The sequence below is a fragment of the Colias croceus genome, chromosome 17 (genome assembly GCF_905220415.1).
Source record: "Colias croceus chromosome 17, ilColCroc2.1".
NCBI lineage: Eukaryota > Metazoa > Arthropoda > Insecta > Lepidoptera > Pieridae > Colias > Colias croceus.
This window is the reverse complement of record NC_059553.1, coordinates 6,319,154-6,344,176: the sequence shown is the minus strand read 5'-3', so window position 1 is coordinate 6,344,176 and position 25,023 is coordinate 6,319,154. Positions and strand designations below refer to the sequence as shown.

General features: G+C 34.9%; 1 protein-coding gene across 3 annotated transcripts in view; it reads right to left on the bottom strand.

Annotated features, from left to right (window-relative positions):
* The window catches only part of LOC123698850 (dystroglycan 1), a 70,067-nt gene that overhangs the window by 5,951 nt on the left and 39,093 nt on the right, over positions 1 to 25,023 (bottom strand). For 2 of the 3 annotated variants that reach the window (XM_045645635.1, XM_045645634.1), the window contains 12 exons: positions 22,822 to 22,869; positions 10,415 to 10,571; positions 9,606 to 9,752; positions 8,384 to 8,551; positions 7,757 to 7,921; positions 5,999 to 6,118; positions 5,477 to 5,632; positions 4,847 to 4,972; positions 2,093 to 2,251; positions 1,385 to 1,657; positions 755 to 897; positions 244 to 384 (listed from right to left, as the gene is read on the bottom strand). In XM_045645635.1, the coding sequence (XP_045501591.1) occupies positions 244 to 384; positions 755 to 897; positions 1,385 to 1,657; positions 2,093 to 2,251; positions 4,847 to 4,972; positions 5,477 to 5,632; positions 5,999 to 6,118; positions 7,757 to 7,921; positions 8,384 to 8,551; positions 9,606 to 9,752; positions 10,415 to 10,519 (1,703 nt within the window). In that variant the 5' untranslated portion in view covers positions 10,520 to 10,571; positions 22,822 to 22,869. The remainder of the gene's footprint in view (positions 1 to 243; positions 385 to 754; positions 898 to 1,384; positions 1,658 to 2,092; positions 2,252 to 4,846; positions 4,973 to 5,476; positions 5,633 to 5,998; positions 6,119 to 7,756; positions 7,922 to 8,383; positions 8,552 to 9,605; positions 9,753 to 10,414; positions 10,572 to 22,821; positions 22,870 to 25,023) is intronic. The other variant, XM_045645636.1, reaches the window with a different exon arrangement.

Here is a 25,023-nt window from a genome sequence, read left to right as displayed (position 1 = left end):
CATAATTATTATTTCAATCCTTTACATTAATATCCATATTTGGTTTACTTGTAAAGGTATAAATTTTAGTATAAAAAAATCGACTATTGGAACAATTATCACATTGCAAGGAGGCAAATAGATACAGGATTTTTGTAGAATATGGAAACACGCGGCAGCGTCCTCGTGTCAATGCAATTACAAATAATATTAACTTTTGTAAACTATAAGTTTACTTTTAATTTTTAATTTCTATATACTTACAGGCCATAAACCTCCCTCTCTGACGGGATAAACTGTATCCACGAGTTCTTGCTTAGTGGCACATTTTCAGCTTCATACATAGTAAATGTAAGATTGCTGCCTTCTTCCGGATCCGTGAATAGGTCGGCGGGGATGATGTATCTGTAATTCATATTTCATATTATTTACCTCTTTTACAATACAAAAAGGAATGATTGGCTTAATTATGTATTCTATATTGTTCAATGAGAATGGAAATACAGGAGTCAAAACCGCAAATTTTAATTTGATTATTACATTTTGCGTAAAAACAAACATTTGTGATGACCATCCATGACCATACATTTTGCGTAAAAACAAACATTTGTGATGACCATGACATCAACCATGAATGATGAATATCAAAATCATCTACAATACATTTTGAAGTGTTATTTGTGTTGTATGGAAAGGTATAGTATTTACATCATTTCAACAATTCCACAAGATAGTTAAGCATATAAATTATATAATTATTTTTTGAAGTTTATACCTAAATGCCTTTCCAGCGGTGATAGCAAGTTTCTTCATATGATGCTTGAGTGTTGGCGGCTGGTTGATCGGCATCGCGAACGTCACCGTCTCCGTAGTCCTGCCTACTATTGTGCTCGTCCTCTCCGATGATGTTATGCTCTCCTGGTACATTTTATTTTGTGAGTTAGTATATTTGTTTTTTATATTACCATTTTTGTACAACTACTTGATTTTTTTACGTTTTTTTTATTTGCGTTGCACAATATTTAAGTGTTTATATTTATTTACGCAAAGATTTTTAAAATAAATAAATAATGTTTGATTCAAGAAAAATTTCACACCCTTGCAAAAAGCAAAAAGAGGTGCTTGTGATATTTGAAGAAAATACGCATATGCACATTAAACTCGACTCTTAACACTACGTAGGTATAAAATTTTAAATTTTGAAAAGTCACAGGCCAAATTATTCCCAATCCATTCAAAGGTTAAGAGTTCTAGCTAGGTTATACCTCCACTTGTATCTTTCGATCCAAACTATACGATATCCCTCACCATGATAATATGACGTTAAAACAATGATAAATGACTTGTTAACTATTTGACTATAATGTATCGAGTGTGGATCGAATTCAGGAAGTTCGTGACAAACCTGTTGCGTGACCTCTTCCGTGACCGTTTCCAGTGTTGTCGGAACCGTAGTGGGCGTGGTCAAAGTGACCGTTGGCAACGTGGTCGGCGCTTGCGTTGTCGTCGTCGTCGTCGTCGTCGACGTCGTTGACGTTGTTGACGTCGTTGATGTCGTCGACGTTGTTGACGTGGACGTCGTTGCCGGCGTCTCTATTTCCGTGGTTGCTGGCGACGTGGGGGGTTCGGAGGAGGACACCGGTGGTAGTTCGTTGGATGCGCGGATTATTACTGTTTGCTGAAAGTGCCATGCGGACGCTCACACATGTGATTGTGATTACGTAACGACAACGCTTTTTTATTTGAAATTTATAAAAATTGAATTGTTTACAATAAGCAAAAGTTTAAAAAGATAGTTTCTTGTAAATTGTAAATCAATTCTCTTAAACATATTTTGGAACGTTAGCTTTGCATACAAAATAAGATAGAATTCATCTACACATTTTTAAATGTCCTTTGAATAAATGTTTTTACTTTTTATGCGTTGTCCTTACGTGATATATTAGTCGATGTATGTACAAATTAATCTACATTGTGAAGTTGATGGGCATCCTGAACTAAAATAACCCATGTTAAGAAATTCCAATCCCATTCAAGATAGATTAGTGTTCAAAATTCTACACACGTGAGTTAGATTTTGTGAAAAACAAACTGCTTTAGGAAAATTGCATACCAATTCGGGTTCAGTTGACGTTGTAATATCTTCTGGGACGATAACTATTGGTGAATGTTCATCAAGGTTTCTATTAACGGGAGCTGGTTCCTTCGAGAAGCTAACGCTGCTTGCTTCTGAAGCAGTCTCCGAATATGGAGTGATTTTCACTTTGTGATCCTGTTGGAGATTAAACATTTCAATAAGAAAATATTAACCGAAATATATCTAAAAGAGAGAAAAAGAGCTTAAAAATGTTATAAACAGTGAACATTCATACTAATAACGATATCGATGCAATATTAATATTCAACACACATCTATTAACTAATACTACATAACATGACCATTAGAATCATAACCAAAACTCACACAACCGTAACAAAATAAAATATATAGCGACGGAGAAAAAATCTAAACTAGCTACTAGTACATACGTGTTAAAAACAATTCGGGATGAACAAACAAAACGCCACATGACATTCCTACATCGTGCATAAACACGCAGACATGCGGACGACAAACCTCTGTTGTATACGAGTTAGAGACGGCGTCCTCTGTGGTGGCCGTGGCCGGCGTCAGGGGGGACGTATTGTGGGTTTGTGGGTCGGTTTGGGTGTTGGGGGTCGGGTCGGGGGTTGGCGAGGGGGAGGGGTCAGGGGGTTGCGTGAGCGAGGTGAGGGGGGTTAGGGGTTCCGTGGCCTCCGTCGCGGGCTCGGTCTGAAACGTGTCGGTGGTGGTGTGTGCCGCGAAGTCGTCGCCGTGGTGGTGGCGGTGTGGGTGCGGGGGAGTGGGGGGGTCCACCTGCCCGCGCGACACTACGTTAGTACTGCCACGTGCGTGACAATGTGCTTTGCGGCCGTGGATTACGTACATGTGGACCATTTATTTAAACTATAGCAACTCACATTACTTGATTTAACCAATTTTTGCAAACTAAAACGGCTTTGATATTAATTTATAACGTGAAAGAACTCTTTAATATCATTACATATACCGAAAAGTTTTCAACTGATTTATTAACGTTTAAATAGTCGTGATTGTTCTATTACCACATAATGTAAATAATAAACGGCCTCAAAATAAATTATCTGTCCGATCGTACATGGAGGTATGTATGACCACAACAACCCAAACATTAAATAGCGTGTAGGTTACTGTAGTTAGTTAGTGGCAATTGTTTGTGGATATTTAAAGCGTTCCGATGTTAATTAATTTGTATAGATGTGGTTTTGATTTTAAGCTAATAAGGCATCGAACATTTCATAATTTTGATGAGCAGATAAAAACATTTAATATAATTATCGAATCGATCAGATCTAATTTATAATTTTAATAAAGTGTTTGATACTGGTTTGTCTTTTTTATTGGAAAAGCGAGACCATTGTTATTACTAGTCCCTTTTACTCGTATAAAGCGGCATTAGGTCATTTTCAATAAACAGTAAGTTTTTAGAAATAAATTACACTACATATCAAAATTTTACTATTAAATATATTCAATGTTTTAAATCGAGGCCTTATTAAAGTTAGTATTTATCATGACACAATAAATCAACCACACACAAGCTCACAGATTAAATAGACACCTGGAACACGTTTATAGACCTTAACACGAGTGCAAATGAAATGAATGAAAGATGTCTGACTTTCGTAAGCAACAAAATATATTGAGCGATGGATAAAAAGCGTTTAGATTGTATGTAAGTGATAGGTATGATAAATGATTTGATGACGCTATGTCATTCAACATTCCATGCTGTGGGAATACTACAGAACACTTAATGTACATGATGCATACAATAATTGTACTTAAAAACCAGGATTGTTTGGCTGTAGGTCTCTTTTTAACCGACTTCAAAAAAAGGAGGAGGTTATCAATTCGGCCGGTATGTTTTTTTTTATGTACTACTTTTTATGTACACCGATTACTCCGAGGTTTCTGAACCGATTTACGTGATTCTTTTTTTGTTCGATGCGGGATGGTGTCGAATTGGTCCCATAAAAATTTTATTCGGATAGGCCCAGTAGTTTTTATTAATGGGCATTTTTGCAAGTGCAAGTTTGAAGTCGATTGTTTTTAACGCAGTTATTTATCACTTGTAAATAATGCTGTAAATAAATAGTGGGTATGTTAAATGTATATGCAGATGTAAGCGAATGGTAATGGATAATGTAAGGGTGGTTCTTGGATGGAATGAATTGTGTTTGAAAGGTGGCATTTTTGCTGGCCCTTTTGTTCTTATGCTGATTATACATAATATATTGATAATCAATTATGCCGTAATTATGTAATGTAGGCATTTGCATAATCTATCCTTTCTATAAAACTTACAATTCAATTTTTTTTTCTACCCAATTCTGATCTAAAAAGTATGTTTATCTATAGACTATAGCGAATACTGATCTTTCTCCGTATAACATAATTTCTAGGTATTATACTATTTGGATATTGTGACATAATATTATATTGTAATCATACTAGGTATAATTCTATCTAAGAATCGACACACGTATCACATTAAATATTTTAAAGTTATTATAATGAAACTTTCATTATATGTATAGTATAAAATTAAAACCTAATTTCATACGATCTTTTTTCTAAACATAAACAATGTTAAATTCTCAATTAACGATCTGTCCACAAATACTAGACTTTATAAAATTTCAGGACTTTTAATTCCAACCTACACACGATTATGAATTCAGATCCATTTTTTGCTAACTTAAAAAAACATCACCCTTTTTCAAACAAATTCCTACAAGTACTCACCAAGTCAGGTACAGGTCCTAGATCAATGTTGTCAAAGTCATCATCATCATCATCATACCCGCTGTACTCCGCTGGATCATCTTCACCGTCGTAGTTGTCGTAGTCCCCAGAGCCTTCGAGGGGCGACTAGAATTTTATATAATAATGAGTAAGAAAATATAAAATTTTGATTGATTACCTTGTGTTCGAGGTATTTATTATTGAAAAAGAGATAAAGAAATTATAATGTTTCTCTCAGACATGAAAATTTCAGTTAAATTGAAGTCGGAAATAATTTGAATTATTGAAAATATTGTTAGCACATTATAGTTCATTCAAATTTAAAAATATTATGTTTTAAATTTTCTCCATCAAGAGATTATGATTGCAATATTCATGGCTGGTTATTGCGATCATAATGTGAATTTGCCAGTCAGTTCAATTCACGGCGTAATCTGTCTGGAAATAAGAGGTCATAATACGGCCCCAGATTAGTATATTGAATAGCTTATAAATTGACTTTCCAATTGTTATTCATGAACATTATTTTTATAAGACTCCTGTCTTAATAACACGTTTCCTTCACTCTGAATAACAAATATATCTAGGAAGTAAATTTTTAAATATTTTAAATTTAATATTATTATTCACCTGTCTCTTAAGCCTGTACGTTGGTTTGATACCTAACAGTCTCCAGCCCAGTACTGGCAATTGCAAGAGCTGATGCAAAGTACCATCTCGAGATTGCTCTCGAAGACCAGCTACTAACACTTTGTGCCTACTCCATAGTTTTTCGCCACAACCCACCTGGAATAGAGAAATAGAAAATTATTGAAGATTCACTAATAGATTAAAATGGATAAACTCAAAATTTCTAGCAATTTTTTTTTAAATAAACTAGTCGTTTGTCCTGGGTTCAACCGGGTGAAAACAAGATAAAAATGAAACGAAAAATATAGCCCATGTCTTTTAGGAATAATGTAAGTTAGGTACATTATCTCTTCCTGCAAAACTATTTTCAAAATTTGGTTAATTTATTTGAAGAAGAAATATTAAACATGCTTAAAATTAAATCTTTTTCTTTAAAGTATATATAATACCATTTTATATTTTCATCATACTTAAACTGAAATTATAATGTAAAACTTACTATGTACTAAGAAAATCACTTACATTCAAGAAAATCGCAGTAGTAGCTTCACTGTGCCTGCGTTTGGTCGTGCCGGGCCCGCTCAGTAGCACCGAGTGGCCGTGCGAGTGCTCAGACTTGTATGGCTCCATCCAGAATTCGTCCTGGAAACACATTTAATTTAATTATTATCATGTTTTCTTTTATAGAATCAAATTCTGCATTTTTTTGCAAATTTAACATTCGCAAAGGAACAAAACCTACAGGGAACTTCCCGTGAACACAGAATCTTGAAATTTGGTACGAAGTAACGTTATATAGCACAGATAGAGTAAAAATTGTGAAAATTATAAGGTAATGCGCGAATCCGACGTTCATTTCTTAGTGGCAATACTTTTTAAATAAAAATGTTTGTATCTAAAACCGTGTCGACTTCAACTACCATTCGTCAAACAGGATACGTTAAAAAATACATTTGAACGCAAATAAGCCATTAGTTAAAACCAATATAATATTCAACATCCGTATCATAATAATATGGTCATAAGTTAAACGCACAAAACAGTTAAGACTCAACGCAATAAATCACCACGGGCAAATAAACGTCAATGACAATAGAACGTTAAATAAAATCGCATCGTTAGATGGGCCATTGAACTGTTTGAGTTATTTTTTTAATAAAGGGTCAAGCATCACGCATGCAAACGAGTGCGTGCATATACGCACAATACGTTGACTAAACGAATATCGTGTGTCACTGTCATTCACATTGTAAAGGAGAGAGACAAACGTGATTGCTCTCTGTAAATATCTGTTAGAAGTCAAATCACGGAATGCACGTTTCCTTTCGAATTTACCAACGCTAATATGATTAGGAAGCGCTCAGGCAATTGTACTAAATCCCATATATTAATTGAAACTTAAATTATTTATTCATTAAAAATTAACGGCGTGTAAATTGTAATATATAGTTGGCAAAGGTTTCTTATTGACGCGGTATTTCAATTACGTCGTTAATTAAGGAGCGCCCTCGTAGAACTTTAACCGAACTAATTAAAGTCGATTGAAGCATGGCGGACCGATGTTACAATAAATTATCAATAGCCCTTTTACATTCCATCATGATTCCATCTTACGTTTTAATAAGTATTGCGACATTGTCATCGGTCTGGCTCATTCAGATTTCAAACAATTGGTGACATACGGCGAATAATATAAGCGAAAACTATTCAATAGCAAACACAACTCGAAACAAAGAAGCTGTGAGCTGAACTTGACATTTGGCACAAATGATTCTTTTTCGGCTTTTAGAAAGCAAATGCACCCCTTTCATTTTCCTTTATGGGAATTCCCATGTTTTTGTGAACTTTTCTAAATACAAACAACAAATATGGTTGTTGTTTTAATGTACTTTCAATCTACTCTATGAGGCGTGCATGCCCTTTTGCCTATACGTATGTAAGTATTATTTGGAAATTGTTTGTTTGTCACACTTTTCGGAACGCACATAACAGACATCTTAATTATGTCGACACATAAGCCAGTAAAAAGAACAAGGTATTATTGAAAATTAATAATAAAGGCAAAAGTGTTTTCATAATACCGCACAGCATAAAACATTAAAACTCTTGGAGATAGACATAGAAATCGGCTTTTATTAACTTTAAATTTGTTTCACAATTATGTCCAAATCAACCACGCCTTAAAGGTAATACAAATCTATAATTTATACGGTTGTATATAATAATTATACACACACGAAAAACACCTTTATCACAAAGGACTAAGAACTAAAATCTCACCCCATCAAGCGCCATGAAGCTGGCCAGTTCCATGAGCGCGCGTATCCTGTGCCTCGGCAGTATCTTGTGGAAGGCCGCGTCGATCAGTATAACTAACACTAGTCTATTTTCGTTGTGGATACATGTGCCGTACTTTGACTGCGGCTTCTCTTCTGCCTTCTTTACCTGCGATTTTGAAAAATTATTAATATTACTGAGTTGGCGTTAATTTTAAATTAAAAATTAATACTTGTTAATATACCATTCAGGATGATGGAATTGTTTACTTTCCAAACAATTATCTATATGTTACGTTTTATGTATCTAAGTACCATTAAAATTTAATGATTAAATAGACTTGCATGATCTTTGGCGTATACATAAATGGAACTTTTTTTCGCAAAAACTTAAATTGATATGAAAATGCTCTGCTTTGGACGGAGGACCTGATTTATGTCATCCTTTAAATCATATGAGACCTACAAATCGATTGTACAACTCGAACCCAGTCAGTTCACAGCTAGTGACGACAGTAATGATTTTAATGATGATGATGAAAACAATGATCATAATGATGATAAAAACAACGTGCATAATGATTTTAATGATAAAACTCATAATAATATAAATAACAAATTACAAACTAACTTCAACAGTAAACGTATCGGTAGCGGTTAGCCCGTGCGTCCGTCCGTGCGCGGTGACGGTGAACGCGTGCGAGCCGACGTCCTGCTTCTGCGGCACCCCGCTGATCAGGCCGTGCTTCGTGTCCACGGCCAGCCAGCTGGGTAACCGACGACCGCCTTCACTTCGAACCTAGAATATATATAATAATAGAAAATAGTTGTTGGTATCATATTCGAATTAGAAGCGTTTGTACGTTGATGGTGTCGGGAACAATCTTCATGAGTCCTTCATTATGATACCTGTTTACTTTATTGTAATAGTTTAACTAGTGTAATAGTTAGATCAATAGAATCAAGAAAGTTTTCTTAGATAGTCGACGATCTCTTTCACTTCAAACCCAGAAATAATTCTAGGCAGAATAAGTCTTGGTCCTACCTAATGATTATTATTAATGCGATCAACGTATCTATATGCCTACCTACTTTTGTGTTTGGCGCATAATGCTGAAGATGCTCCAATAACGTATTAGTTATTTAAAAACTTAAGGCATTGCTGGGATTGATTATCTTCACATACAAAACTGTTCATGCAAGAACAATAGAAGTAAATCAATAAACCTTAGTTCCCAATTGCTTATATAAATACGTACGGTTTATTGACCAACTCAACTAAATTTAATTAAGGAGTTGTTTAGTCAAGACATGGAGCTTAAGGCTAAATATTTCGAGATACATAATGCGAAGTAAGAATAACATCCGAATCTTAATATAAAAATGATTACTCAAACAATACGTTTACTTAAATAACGTATGCAAATATTCACGTAAATTGTATTTGACTCTGTTTCGTTATTAATACACACAATTTCATTTCAGTTTATCTACATGATCTAAGGCAAACAGCGTAGGCCCTCACCTCAAATGGAGAACAAAACCTTATAAGTTATACGTATAATGGAGGTAAATATGAGCAATACAATGTAAACATAAACATCAAACAGGTTATTTGGGCAGAGAAACTTCAGCTCGCTGAAATTCAAACAAAAGACAGGGACCACGGATCAGAATCTAATTAAACTGAGAGAGAGCTATAAAATTATAATGCCTTTAAAATTATAATTTCTAAGAAAAGGATGGTTTTAAACATTAACGTATTTTGCTTTAGGCAACCAATTTCGTTCATTAAATGATCTGTAGAGAAATAAAGTGTTAGTAAAATATTCAAATGTATAAAAAAGCAGTACCTTATACGCTAAAACTTCTCCGGAAAACGCTTCTTTAGGGATTTCCATCCTGAATAGGTGTCCCACATAGGCCGATGTGTCGGGAACACCCCATAACCTTTTTAGGCCATTTTTTGCTATTTCTGAATGATTTGCTGTCAGCTCCACCTGTGTAACATATCCTTAGTATAGATTATGTAAATAGAACCATAATATTTTATGTAGGACAGTACTTAATTTTACGCCCATTTATGTTTTTTTATTTCACATATTGATACTACACTTGAATAATTAAAAAAGGTCATGCAGCTGGAACAGGTATATGTGAATAATTCAGTGTGTTTCAACGGAAAAAATCTAGATTACCTACTCATTAATATTAAAAGGGTTGGAATACAAAAAATGGGTTATATTTGTAGTGTCTATTGTTATGAAGTAGTTAATATTGTTATGAATGAACAGTCTGCTTTGTTATTTTACAAAAAAGTGTAAATTTAAGAATACTTTATATCCAGATCTATAGAATGGTTAAATGTAAAATCCATACTAATATTATAAATGCGTAAGTAACTCTGTCTGTCTGTCTGTTACTCAATCACGCCTAAACTACTGAACCAATTTGCATGAAATTTGGTATGGAGATATTTTGATACCCGAGAAAGGGACATAGGCTACCTTTTATTGCGAAATATGTACCACGGGTGAAGCCGGGTCGGACTACTAGTTTTCTATAAACTGGAATTTTTAGGTCTTTTTAATTTTGCCTCTACAAACATCTACATAACCACAATTTATCGTTATCACACGTGATAGAACATCCAAACTCATACCTGGAACTCCTCATTGTTATCAAACGCGAAGTCATCATCGTGCCGACTCAGTGCCCACGGACAGAGCAGGAGTATAGCACAGGCCACATATCTCGTGTGCCCCATCACGAACCAGGCGACGTCCCGGGTCGCGTCGCTCTCATAAACTCATTTCGATCTGTTGACAAACATTTACAATGATTCGCTGTTGAGTGGTTTGTTTGTTTAACTAATTGATAGAGTAAATAATATTGTTTCTGTATGAATAAGCTACGCGATCGTACGCATTCCGATCTTTAAAGTATACTTTGTAGAATGCATCGATAGACTTCTAGGTTTCATTAGAAGTTAAGTTATGTTATCCCGATACTAAACTATCTATATTAAACAACATGAATATAAGGTCCAGTTACAAAGGCCAGTGCGTCATTAGTAATAAGAGCCAAAAAAGGATCAAACGTTTTATGAAATTGTTAATAACTCCATGTGCTTGTTTACACGAGGAGCGTTTTAAAATATCGCTTACAAATGAGTAATAAATACAGCTAGAGTGGGGTGGAACAGAACGGAAACGACTGATACTGTTACACAGTAAAAGGCGCGTGCTGGCGCATAATTATACATAAATAGAAGCTTTTGATCGCCTTCCTTTAGCTGTTGCGAACTTATTCAAGTACGGCTAATGGATTTGTGGATATACTGGGGCATTCGTTTGATGACCTATATATGCTTTACTATTTTAGATGGCCATACGTTCTTACATGTATATTCGTAGACAATAGCGCAATGATACAAAGAGGGCTTAACTTAGCCTTGCAATAAATTGCTCTACATAGATGTCGTCTTGAGGAAGGGGGTTTTTATTGAATATATTAATAAAATAAGTGGCCGTTTTATTGGATAGAGTAGGTACAAGTAACCAAGATAAAAGAATATGTATCTTATTTCTTGTTCCTTCAGCTTCTGACGACAGAACGGCTAAATAACCACTTTATTACATACAAATAAAACCATAAGGATTACCTGATCAAGCTATTGTAAAATTAACTGAAACAATTGCCCAAAATAACGGATAAACTTTGTTAATTCAGTATCGATACGGCAAGCCAACCTGAAGCAACTTAACTTAACTGTAAGTAGTCTAACCGCAACCACAGCAACTTATGTTGCTCAACCGACGGGATGCCAAATGCAAATTGTATACGAATCGATGAGAACGAGACTAATAATGTAGAAAATAATATATCGAATACTTTAAAATAAATTGTGTAAAGTTAAATTCAAAACTAGAGTTCAACCTTTTACTTCTGAAATACAGAACGATGCATTGCAAAATAAACCAAACAAAACATATTTATATGATGTACTAGCTTACCGCCCGCGGCTTCGCCCGCTTTCTCTAAAACGATTTGAGATATAAACTATCCTATCTCTCAAGTTGGATCGAACTGCACATGGTGTGCGAATTTTATTATAATTGGTTAAGTGGTTCAGGAGTCCATTGAGGACAAACATTGTGACACGAGATTTATATACATATATTAAAGATATGAACACGAATTCCAAACGCGCAAAGGGATAAATTCATTACTAAGGTACTATTATCGTAAATCAAGCAATTTGTGTATGCGCTGTAGTCTCTCACAGATGTTTAATATCGCAACGATTTGCTAAATGTAAACACAAATCCACTCCAATTATTTCAAGATGTGCTGAGAGATTGTAGATTGAAAATGTAATAACGTACAGTAAAAATTACATGGAATAAAAATGTAAGAATCACGTACAAAATGAATTTCAGGACATCGTGTCTGGATGAAGAAACAGTTAGGAAATCAAATTAGGGTCCGACAAAATATTCATAAGTACACGTTATATACTAAGTAGTTATGTGAGTAGAATGACAAAGCATAAATAGTGTCACGTAAAGCCAAAACTATAGGGAACATATACATATTTATGTAAATTAGCGCCACAAACGTTTCTACTAAAATCAGTTAAGCGTGTATTGTGTACACAGCTCGTTCATACTAAGCCCAGCTTCATAAATCACTGTTATCGATAAACTGTTAGTTTTCCCAGAAGCGATGAACTTTATTGTGCAACTAGTTTGCCTAGCTTGCTTCTCTTAATAGTTTCATGTTAGTGAATACCTCAAATTAGGATTGTTGTTGTAATGATTAATTAATTGTTAACGAGTCTTTTTTTTATAAATAGGATTAAATTACACGCTTAAAGGCTAAACTAAGATTCGATAATATTACTGATACCGTAACAATAAATCATTTACACTTCAGAGGTAAAAAAGTCATCTGCAACATAGGTTAAGATTACCTGCTTGCGCAGTAAAAATCTATCTGCCAATAAATGCAAAAGACATCTGCTAACGGCCATGCCATGTGCTAACGGCCACGAGACAGGCAGTTTTATCATTTGTGTCCTATCAGAAAGTTAGATGTATTACTTTTATCTCTGAACAAGCAAACGGGCAGGTAGTCCGTAAGTTAACATTCCCGCCCGCAGGCGCTCATATATTTTTGTTTTTCTCTCTATAATCATGATGTTTGATTTTATCATGGCTTGTAAATATTACCGTTAGGTATTATCATTGATTACTCAATTCGCCTTTCTAGCTATTTCCATACCTCCATCATTTAACTAGTAACTATGGCTTACCAAAGGATTGAGCACGTCGCGTTTGACGGGCAGTGTAACCCGTATTTGAATTTGCCACTGTGTCAAGATTTACAACGTAAATTTTAGACCAACGTGCGTCAAACTAAACTACAAGTTATATTACAAATGTATTTAGGTACTTGTATTCTCAGCTCCGGGTCCCTTTGAGCATGGCAGCCCCAATGAGGGGTGAGTTAGAGGGTTGGTACAATGGATCTCTTCCCTCGACTAAATCTTAAGTTTCCCCCGCTATGAGAGCTTACCGAATTTAACATTTCGCTGTGCAATGTACTAACTTACAGTTTATCTGAAGTAGGAATTTTGTTTACTAACAATAGGGCCCTACGTAATGGAGTTGTTGGTATTTTCGAAAGGCTCAAAATAATCATGTTATAACTACCTAGTACTAACAACAAGACGAACCATAAACATTCCACTACTGATTAGATTCGAGTGGCAATTTAATGCATTTTTAGCGACGTTGGAGATTTTGAATGCTTTTATTTGCGACGTAAGCTTGCTTCCAGCTCAATTATAAGAGACACCTGCGTCAAAATTTATATCAGTGCGTATAATCATACTTAATTATACATGTATGTGTGTAATAATATCTTCTTACAAAATGAGCCTAGCCCTTACGGTTTCTGTGACCTTTATAGTCATGAAATGTTGCGGTTACAATGAACGCGGGGAGAAGTAATATTGCAAAATGAAATTTATATTTACTTATCAACTTTTCACCGACGTGCGGCTATTACAAAGTAAAATAAGGAAGGAACAAAAATAAATCGCAAAGAAATAGGGACGGCTGTAATCGAAAAACGGTTCATAAAAGAAACTTGGTCCCCTGCATTTGTTGGGCAAACATAATAACGTGGTTTATTTAACTTTGGATGTATTGTATCAAGACAAAAACAATTAATTACAATTTTTTGAAACAAAAAATTCATAGGGTCATGATTTAATAAACATTTTATACAGAGTGAAAGGAATGTCTAGTTCTTATTCATAAAATTAGTGTAGGACAATCCTTTAATTTTACTTTTAACTGCTTATTAAAAGCAATTAAAATATTCTACGATTGTGTGTCTGTCTCGTTATTTTAGAATTATATTAATCAACTAGCTTTTTTTAAAACTTGAGATTAGTTATGATATTCACCTCCATACCCACGTTATAACAAGACAGGCAACTTGTAGATAGCTTCATGTTTATGTCCGAAGTTTCATCGTTAATATTCAATCAGCTGTCTCTTGAATTATTCAAGCTGTATCAAACCTGATTACCAGCTATCCCTGCTAACCTAAATACATAACATGGTGCAGTGGCTTCATAGAGATTGCGAAATTGTTCACCCTTTTTCCTTGCTAAAGCAATTACCTTAACAGAACGGAAAGCGACCTTTAATTAACATATTGAAGCCAAAGGATCATAAAAACCCATAGTTTTAATATGGGTTAGTAAATTAAATATAATTTCTATGATAAATACAAAATATTTTGTCCCACAATAAATTTTGATACCCAAAATAGCTGCTTATTTTTAAATTAAGAGCTTTTGAGCAGTCCAACCGGGATTTGGGCGAAAATGGAAACCTTTCCTTTGAATACTTTGACAAAATCTGTTAAGGACTGCGAAATTCAAGCGGCATTTATGAAACCCGTGGAAACTACGATAAAGAGAAATGGGGATACTATAAATTTTAGGTGAGCATATTTTGAAAGCCTTTTTATGCAAGATAAATCACATACGACTCGATTAAGAAGTATAAATTACACTGAGCTGCTGCTTTACATTACAAGCGTAACTTCAATTAAAAAAAAAGTATGACGATATTTCTAGGAGCTTATTTCACTTGCCATGATTTCACTCATTCATAATGAGATATTTTTAAATGCTACCGTTTCGACAGCGGAAGTCACGTGCTGGCTGCATGTGCATCGTTGTCATTCCCAGTATTGAGGTGCTATAAATATGTATGTGACTTACTCTCCTGTTGTGTTTATATCTGTGAGGCGGTAGCCTAGCCCACCCATGTCGCTATTGTTACGTAAAGGGCAAAAAAGCCTTTGTTTCACCCTTGGGCGACAGACGAGCACCGCAGGTGACGTTCGAGGTAAAAATGAAGCTTAAAGGTTGGAGCCTTTTTCCCAATAGATGGATAACTAGGGGTAAAGGTTTAAATTGTTAGCGAGGGTACAGTTCATGGAATACTTTGCATTTACGACGATATATGTACATACATATTTGATCGTATTTATTATCGAGCATGGATCTAAAATCATAATGTATTTTTGAAGTAACTTTCTTTTAAATATTAAATGAAAATAAATATTCAGCCAGATATATACTAACGAAGCTACGCTTAAAAGATCTTACAAGTTGAATAAAGTCATATCTGATTCAAGGAAAAGGGACTGATTCTTTTGGTGTACGTACTGCCCTTTAAAACCGACCACGTGTTAACGGATATTTTTTATGGGGCCGTCAAAATGGCACGTCTATTTTCTGCCCATGCTTTATTGTTACTGGTGAATTATCGCCGTCTGCTTTATGATGGAATTTATATTTTATCGAGCCGTGTAAATGTTTGTTTTAGCCTGGATATGACACAGTTTTCGCTGCGCTACGTTATGATAGAGACACGAGAGATAAATATGAAATTCCATCCTCCATACACGTGCGCATTGTGGATTAGAAACTTGACTGGGCTTTGATCTGGTATTTACTTTTCCATTTATGTCGAGTACATTTCCACTTGAATTGTTTAAAAGTGAAATTATACTTTGAACGTTCATTTTTCAAAATGCAATAGACGACGTTGTTGTTGACGATTTTTACATCGCATGAAAAGGCATAAAGTAAACATATTCAAGAGTCTGTTTACTTTCAGAGACTTAACAGGATAACCTGTTACTATGTAAATATACCGTATAACTTTTTAATGAAGCTCTTAAATGTATAAAGTTAGTGAGGTAATACGATGCAAACTCCGTCGTCGTTTGTTAAAAATTCTCCTTTTCCGCCTGTAATAACGCGGAAATGCCATATTTCTACAGGAAATAATATTTCAAGAGTTCCTAACTAATGGAACTAATTAAAGAACTAGATGCTAATGAGCCAGCTTCGATAATCATGCATGCTTTGGTTCTATTACAAAGGAATCTTCTTAGAGCTCTTAAATGAACGCATTTTAAATGAAAGCGTGTTTTAGTTTTCAGAATTACACCATTCATATATCATTGCTCGAATAAAACTGTTAACAGAACAACTTCATTTATATTGCTATACTATAAATAAAAATCTATACTCGCCATAGACGTAGTTTATTTTCAGATGAATAGGCACTTACGATTAGCTTCATTCAGAGTTTGCGCTAAGTTATTTTCGATGAAGAAAAATAGGTTTTATTGATGAGAGATTAAACATAGTGTTTATTAGTGAGTTATGTGACAACCCTACGCTACATGTAATGTGAAGCGCTGACGGTGTGCTTTCGTTCGTGAGAACGTTTTATTCCTTTAAATTATAATATTAGAATAAAAACATATTGTGAAGCATCGTGCTCATAATAACACGTATAATGTAATTTTACTTTTTAATTAAAATCATTTAAGAAATATGATTCTTTTTATTAATTCACTGGAAAGTGAATTTAACTGGCGCAGTCGGTAGGATACTCGGGTCGCCCGCGGGAAGATATCCGAAATGAATATGGGTTCCGAGGTGCCGCGCGGCCGACCGGTTTTTTTAAAAACCCAAGCGAGTATCCAGAACATCAGCAGTATCCAGCCATCGATACAGAAACCATGTCAATGTGAGTTGCACAGAATTATTTTATTGTGTTGCTTTCCTATATTATATTCCTATATTAATTTTAGAATAAACCTTCACGATTTTCCATCCTAGGAAATCCCGGGGTACCGAGGCTGTTAATACCCAACAGTCCTCGAGAAATAGTTTAGTTGATAGTATTAGAAGTATTGATAGTTTTAATATGTCGTTTGACACGGAAGAAATTTTTAAATGCTTAAGGGTGGTCCCAGATTTTGATGGTAACCCCCATGTATTAACAAAATTCATTAAAATATGCAACCAATTAGTTATTATAACCGTACATTATTACTATATAAAATTAGGGTTCAACATTTAAACGAAAAATTGGATAAGGCATCGTCCTTGTTAGAAGCTTTAAAACCAGTGTAAAACGTAGATTGATAAATGGTTTAGGTTCTATACAGAATTAGCGCAATTCCTAGACTCCTTAGACGATAATATTAATGATTTACTTTTAGTAATAAGAAATATAGAGGATAGTTTAGCTTTTATGCGTACATCGCGAGCGCACCATGTTATGTTAGGGATAGATATATTAAGTATTATATTAGTTACTTTACGTTCCTTTTACGATTCAGAACAAATTATTAATGTAGATCTCCGCGAATAATTCGCACTGGATCATACTTTAGTAAAAATAGGATAGTAATTATATTAAGATTCCCCATTATAACTCCTCACACTTTAATCGTACAAATCATATCATCATACCTCCCTATCCCTATATAGCAACCAATAAAGATATTTATGTGCACATAGAGGCTGAATGCCCGAAGTTCAATCGAAGAGCAATCGGTTTCTATGTGAAGTCGACCCTAAATCATCATACAAGAAGTTCACCCGACTGTATTGCAAAACTCATCACCACGCAAGAGATATCCAGCGACTGTGAATCCACCTGCCTAACATTAACTAAGCCAGCAATGGCGAAATTGGACGACAGTCACTACATCATTATTTTTCCTCATCTCACAAAGGTTAAATTATCCTGCAAGCGTAAGGAATAGCTTCATCTCCAAGGCAGTTTCATAGCAACGTTACCTACAAACTGCTCTCTACGTACTAGGTATGTGCGCCGATCGGCGTGGCGCACGCCGCCGGCCGTTTTACTCACGCCGACGCCGCCGATTTTTTTTCCGGCGTCATCGGCGTATATAATATATGGGTTGATTTTTCAATCCTTGGTTAAAACTTATCCGTCCAATAAATTATTACACGATAATATTAAAATGTCACCTGTAAACTGTCAAATGCAGGTAATTAGAATACATTTTTGAAATGGATACGTTATTCAACGAATAAATTTTAACCTAGGATTGAAAAATCAGCCCTAAAAATAAAGCACTCTATCTTACACTTATACTTACTTAGTATTTTAAAATATAATAATAATCAATTAACAGGACAAGACTATTCTAGCGAATAGAGCTGATATTGTGGTGGTGGACCGAGCAACTTCTAGGATTTTCTTGGTAGACATCACTATTCCACATGACGACACTCTTGTTGAGGCCGAGTCAGATAAACGGCTCAAATATCTGGATCTGGCGCACGAGGTTGTCGAGATGTGGGACGGTGTGTCTGCCGAGATAATCCCCATAGTTATGTCCACCAATGGGCTGGTTCCTACCTCCTTAAAACAATATTTAAGGAGGTTGGATTTACCGGTGAAGCCCATGACAGTGGGGATACAGCGGGCAGTCCTGCTGGACAACGCTCGGATAGTCCGTAGGTACCTCACTCAGTCGCCCTAGACTCCGGCCGTCTGGAGTTTTTTTCTTCAGCACCGCCGCGAGGCGAAGATACTTGCCTCCCCCCCCCCCCTCAATAAATTAATAATAAATTAACAATCGCGGCAGCTCTTCTTGATTGCCGTTTCCAAGGAATGTCGGTTGACAAAGACCTTGAGGAAAAAGGGGAAACGAGAGTTTCCTTTATATCTGCTTTGTGCGAGAAACCGTCAGGGAGTCTGATATACAAGAAAAGAAGGCGAATGGGCACAGTGAGATAGTTTCTTTCGCTCTAAGAGAAAAATATAAATGACAAGATTATTTTACCTTTTGTACTTGTTTCTTGCACATGTCATAATTGGCATGTATAAATATTATTCTGTCGACTGAAGTAGGACTTAACCGTGACCTTTTAGCCGTAATGGTTAATCCTGCGACTGAAAAAACTTGGTCGCTTGGTGTGCTCGTGGCGGTAACGCTCAATATCGCCCTAACGCAGTTAAACAGCCAAGGATAACTCATAGCAGACTATCCTTCTTTTCCATCCAATAACGAAGTATGTTTCCGTCGAGCATATCCTTGGGGTCACATCCACTAAAATATTTCCAGCATTCGGCCACTATACGATCATCGTTTCTAATACCAGTAGGTACCAGTTGTATACTTCTGGGACAAAGCTAAAAGAAAGTTTGATGAAGATGATGTGGACGGTTGAGTGAGTACTTCTCTATTTTATAATTCCTTGTTTTTTTTCTGATTTTGATTGTCGCCATAAAGATTTTTTTTTGTTATTAATATAATTTAGATTTTATACAATGTGTGATCTCAAATAAACGCCATATTGATGTTATATGGAAATAAATAAGAAATTTAATGGAGATTTAGGCGTATTTTACTCATTTTCCCCATCCACGCCGATTACGCCGATGACGCCGCCGCCGCCGGCAAATTAGATGCTAGACGCCGCCGCCGGTCAAATGAGCATCGGCGCACATGTCTACTACGTACTGACGACCTCACTATTACAAATATTAATAATGAAATTAAAGATACACCTACAAAAATTTTAATTGCACCAATCAGTAATATTCCGACGAGAACGCTAAAAAACCTTGGGACTGCACTCCATCTACCATACGACAATACCACTTTACATCTTTAGCTACTGAGCGCAGCGGCCACTTCAATGTTCCTGTGCTATCGTCGCTACAAATTAAAGAAAATGAATATTCAGAAAACACAGAAAACATCAGCCCCAGAAGTTGATCCTGCCGCAACATTTTCACTCAATGTCCTAAAATAGTTGCGGATCTGCGGGGGGAGGAGTTATGTGACAACCCTACGCTACATGTAATGTGAAGCGCTGACGGTGTGCTTTCGTTCGTGAGAACGTTTTATTCCTTTAAATTATAATATTAGAATAAAAACATATTGTGAAGCATCGTGCTCATAATAACACGTATAATGTAATTTTACTTTTTAATTAAAATCATTTAAGAAATATGATTCTTTTTATTAATTCACTGGAAAGTGAATTTAACTAGTGTCTATGAAAATTATATTTATATACAACTTTGCTAGTAAAACTGTATTTACTTCTAGTAAAGTTATTTGTTGTGTGCTCGACAAATTATGCTTTAGTTACGTGTGTGATATTTCAGGAGATTATGCAACTTCTATATAACAGTCAATGACTCAGTATCTTAATGAATTGGCAGCCGAAATCAGGTGATAGGCCTAGCATGTGCCAAGTCGTAACACTATTATTACACGCACTAAACTGCTCTATGAGGCCTAGTTTTATGATCTGGTAAGGTCAACGCAGTTGTTAGAAATTTAATTAGTAGTAAATGTATTTTGCAGGAAGCTTTTATTGAACATTTTTTCGGATTTTTTTTTATAAATAAGTAGGTACGCGTTGATATGTGAGACCTAGTTAGGTCCACTAGTTTATAATAATTTGTCAGCAGTTTTAATGAGTATGTTATGTATACTTAATTATTATAATGTATTGTAACGTTTCTATGCTAATTGCAATTATTAATATATTTAGCAATGTGCAAACATACCTACATATAGGTATACAGTATAAGTATCTATATCAGTTTTACATTTATGACCAATTATGTGTCATAGTTATATTTATTTCGTGGTGTAGGTTTATGTGGGACAAAAGTTCTATTGTACATTTTTATGTCTTTTGCCCATGTTTGAGATCTGGATGAACATTTTTATTCAATGATTATCCAGTACCTATACCTACCTAAGGGCTGATTTTTCAATCTTTGGTTAAAACTTATTCATCGAATAACGTATTAAACTACCATTTCAAAACTGTATTCTAATTGTCTGTATTTGACAGTTTACAGGTGACATTTTAATATGTTCGTGTAATACTTTATTGGACGGATAAATTTTAACCAAGGATTGAAAAATCGGCCCTAAGTCTAATTATTATAATTGCGCCTTTCATAAAAGATTTCATATTCTTAAATAAACTAATTTCTATATTTATTTTTTAAACGCCTGTGAAAAAGGAGGAGGTTATCAATTCGGCCGGTATGTTTTTTTTATAATCGGAATGTTTCTGGTAACTATAAAAGATGCGACGAGAATTCCCAAGATACTGTACCTATCTATAAATAGCGGAACTAAACAACTGTTTCTTTTAAAATTTATGAAGGGCCATGCGTTTCCAAGCTACCAGATCGAATAGATGCGTTACGTGGACATCATTAGTTATTTCCTTTCATAACGTTTTGATCCTAATTATGTTAATGTATTATTAGATGGTTCTTTAGTATTTATATCCATGTGTTAATGGTTGTCTATTTCTCAAAAAATTTGGAGCTTAACATCATTTCATTCTCTTTCAACACCAGAACTTTTCTTCAAAATGTTATCTTATAGCCATCGTAGAAATTTCTAAACGATGAGCATGTGTAAGACATAAAAGCTAAAAAGAATACATTCTATTATACTCAAATGTAACCAATTCTCTCCCATTCACCATAAATCTCAAACTCAGTTCGAAAGAGCAATAAACCGTGGCGTAAAAAACACGATAAAAGCAGCATTTTTTGTGAGTCCATTTTAAAATGAATTCGCTGGCAATTCGAAGAGCTCACTACATAATGTGATCGTCAGCCGTGATTTACACCGCACCAGACCTATATAGTCCTTTATTGTGGACGCATCGGATCTGGGATTTATTTGTCTCTCTCCAGACTGAACGTGGTTTGCATGTGTGTGTATAACGTATACGTGTATATGTATGGATAAATACTATACTCGTATAAGGGTAGAGAATTGAAAGATTTCCATGGGATTTTGACCAGATTGTTCTTATCATAAATTTGCTTCGAACTTGTATAAAGTGTTGATATTTGATAACAATTAATGCACGTTTTAATGAAATACTGTATAAACTATAAATGCACTTTGTATGCATTCACAAAAGGAGAAATACATTAAGGTTAAGGCTTATGATATTTATTTAACCAGTTCCTCAAGAATGACCCACATTTTCAATAATTGTATTGTACACAACAATAACCTTCAGCAAAATTTGCAAATACATATAGGTATTGTATTTTCTTACGATTACTTTGTCACTACACGATTACTAAGCAACTTGTAATTAAAACTTTAAAAGTTTTTATGTACGCTAATCTTAACAACTATTTCTTATAGACACGTTCAACGTCTACGATACTGTAGATCCCCTGCTAATCGCGCAAATGTTTCAGCAGTACCCAGACTTGTATGCAGGAGATGTCGGAAGGAGTGATTTACGCGTTACGAACACCCCGTCTAGACAGTGCACTAACCCACGCTGGTTAGACCCACAACAAAGTGCCTGTAACACTTGACAGTCATTTGTACCCACTACAATACAAACGTGGTACAAACAGACACTTCGATTTTAGCCCCATGTCATACACGCTTCAATAACGCTATTGTTAAAAATCGTGTCGATTTGATCAGGAAATAATTTTCTTTTTTAAGCACGCAAAACATAATGTAACATTGCCACAATTCGGTTCCTTTATCATACATTTTTTACTATTATGGTAAAAAGCCTGGTAAACATTATTCTATATTCAGTGGTCATAAACCTGTTAATAATAACTGTTGTTCATTATTCATCAGTTATGAACTAGTTTTTAAACCAAAATAGCTTACTTGTGTATATTTATGCCGCGATGGACGGCGTTGCAGGAACTTTAAAACCTGAAACAACAATAGCAATAAATTATTACAAGAGTTGACCTCGATTTAAATGAATATTGACTTGGCATGATTTGGCGAAATTCAAGTCGTTGTCATCACGCAAATCTGTAATCAAATACGAATCAGTTAGATTCATTATTGCTTGTAGGGAACTAATAAAAAAGTATAAAAATTTCTAAGTAGAGCTTAGGATTAATCCTGGAATATAGCTATAAAATTTCAACGTAACGTGGCATATTATAAAAGGGAAAAATAGCTGACGGATTGCGTGTGCAGCGAGTCGTTTTATAGAAAATTTTATAACGTAGTACGAAGAAATAGTGACAATTTCAGTGTAATTCAAAACTTAAGTAACCGTCTTTGTACTACGAAGTACGACTCCAACAACCACAGCACGAAGAGCGAGCGGAATTAATTATTAACTTAATAAGTCCAATTATTTTGCGCAAAGAACCGCTCAGGCGCTCACCGCTCTATAGAACTGTTAGACATAATTTCGTTGGATATCTGAGAGGCTATTAAAACTTCGCGGAACGTACACAGGGCATAACATCCGTCGTACCGCTGTATGATGGTTATGATTTCATGACCGCGGCACAGCTTTGCTCATTTTGCAATAAATTATGTATATACATTTTACTTGGAATTCTGGCATTTTTCTCACATAAATTATAAAGAAATCGTTATATATGTGCGAAAACGTTGTACCTACTATACGCCAAATGTACATAAAGTATTATTGTGTTCGTTAAGTACCTACATCATACACAGACAACTAGCAACAAACAACATTTCCGCCGCCACAAACTCAAGCGTGTCGCATTCTGTCCCGAGTCCTGGCACAGTTTGAAACAAAGTGGTTGAAAAGGTTCATTCAATAAACTTCATGGACTCTACAGAGGATAGAGTTGGCTTTTACAACGGCTGCTAGATTTAAAATATTTTATCGAGCGGAATTCTATTTGAGAATATTGCGTTATACGAGCGGAATAAACGTTTGGAATTTTCTTAAGGCTTTGTAACTCACAATGAGCGCATAAACTGAACATTTTTATTTGAACAATGTGTTCCCGTTTTTACTAAGATAGGTAGGTATACTTTTAAATTTTTACTGTTTATGGTTTTATAACGCCTGTAAACGATAAAGCACAAATAGTCATTTATAGGCAATTAAGTGAATGAATTTATTAGAGCACATCAAAACATAAAATAATTTTGGTCTATTTTCACACACGTCATGAAAGTGTTAGTTCCCTAAAACGAAACAAATTTAATCTACAAAATATCATCTATTATGTATCAGCAAGGTTAATAAAAACATTGTTGATACACACAAGAATCTCTCCAATATAATAAAAACAAGAAAAACTCAACACCACCTTTGCTGTTTTCAATTTATTATTCATTAAAACTTTCCCAATTACTTTCGCTTCTAAACGTTTAAATATTTTAAGAATCGTGAATATCTCAAGAGATTAATAAGGAAGTTGTAAGCTTAATGCTATGCGGAAAATCTTTCTGGGACATTTTACATTAATTATAATAGATTTTAAAGTGTAGTAGGTATAAGTATCTACTTGTAAACAAATGTTCTAGTCTTTTGTAGCTTTATACCAGGTATACGGTTCATTATAATTGAACTAAAATTAGTCGTAGTTTTATACATACGTTTCATTATTTTACTATTCCTCAATAATGACTACGTTTAAAAATCCCTTTAATATACAATACTTTAACTTCTTCTTCGAGCGTGTCTGCTGAGCACACGTGTCAGAAGTGTCAAGTTCTTTAGCAAGATTCAAAGTTATACCAAAATCGTCGCCTTACTCCATGACGTGACGGTATTGTCATGACGCGATCTTGAAATTTTACTCTCATCGCGCCTAAAGAAGTTTCACTTTAAAAAAATAAATTGCAGTCATAAAATGATTTACGTCTTGCACACATATGCGTTGGTTTGATTCAACCACAGATCACAGAAAAGATCTCTATGGATTCAACCCAGTGTCTACATGAGTTCACTGATGAATCACTATGTACCAATATACTTAGCAAGTTCATGCATCCTTCACGTCGGTAATGTAAGCAAAGCTAAAAATAACTAATCTCATGTGTTAACTTGTGAAAAATGTTCGCTTGTTCGATTTTTATTGA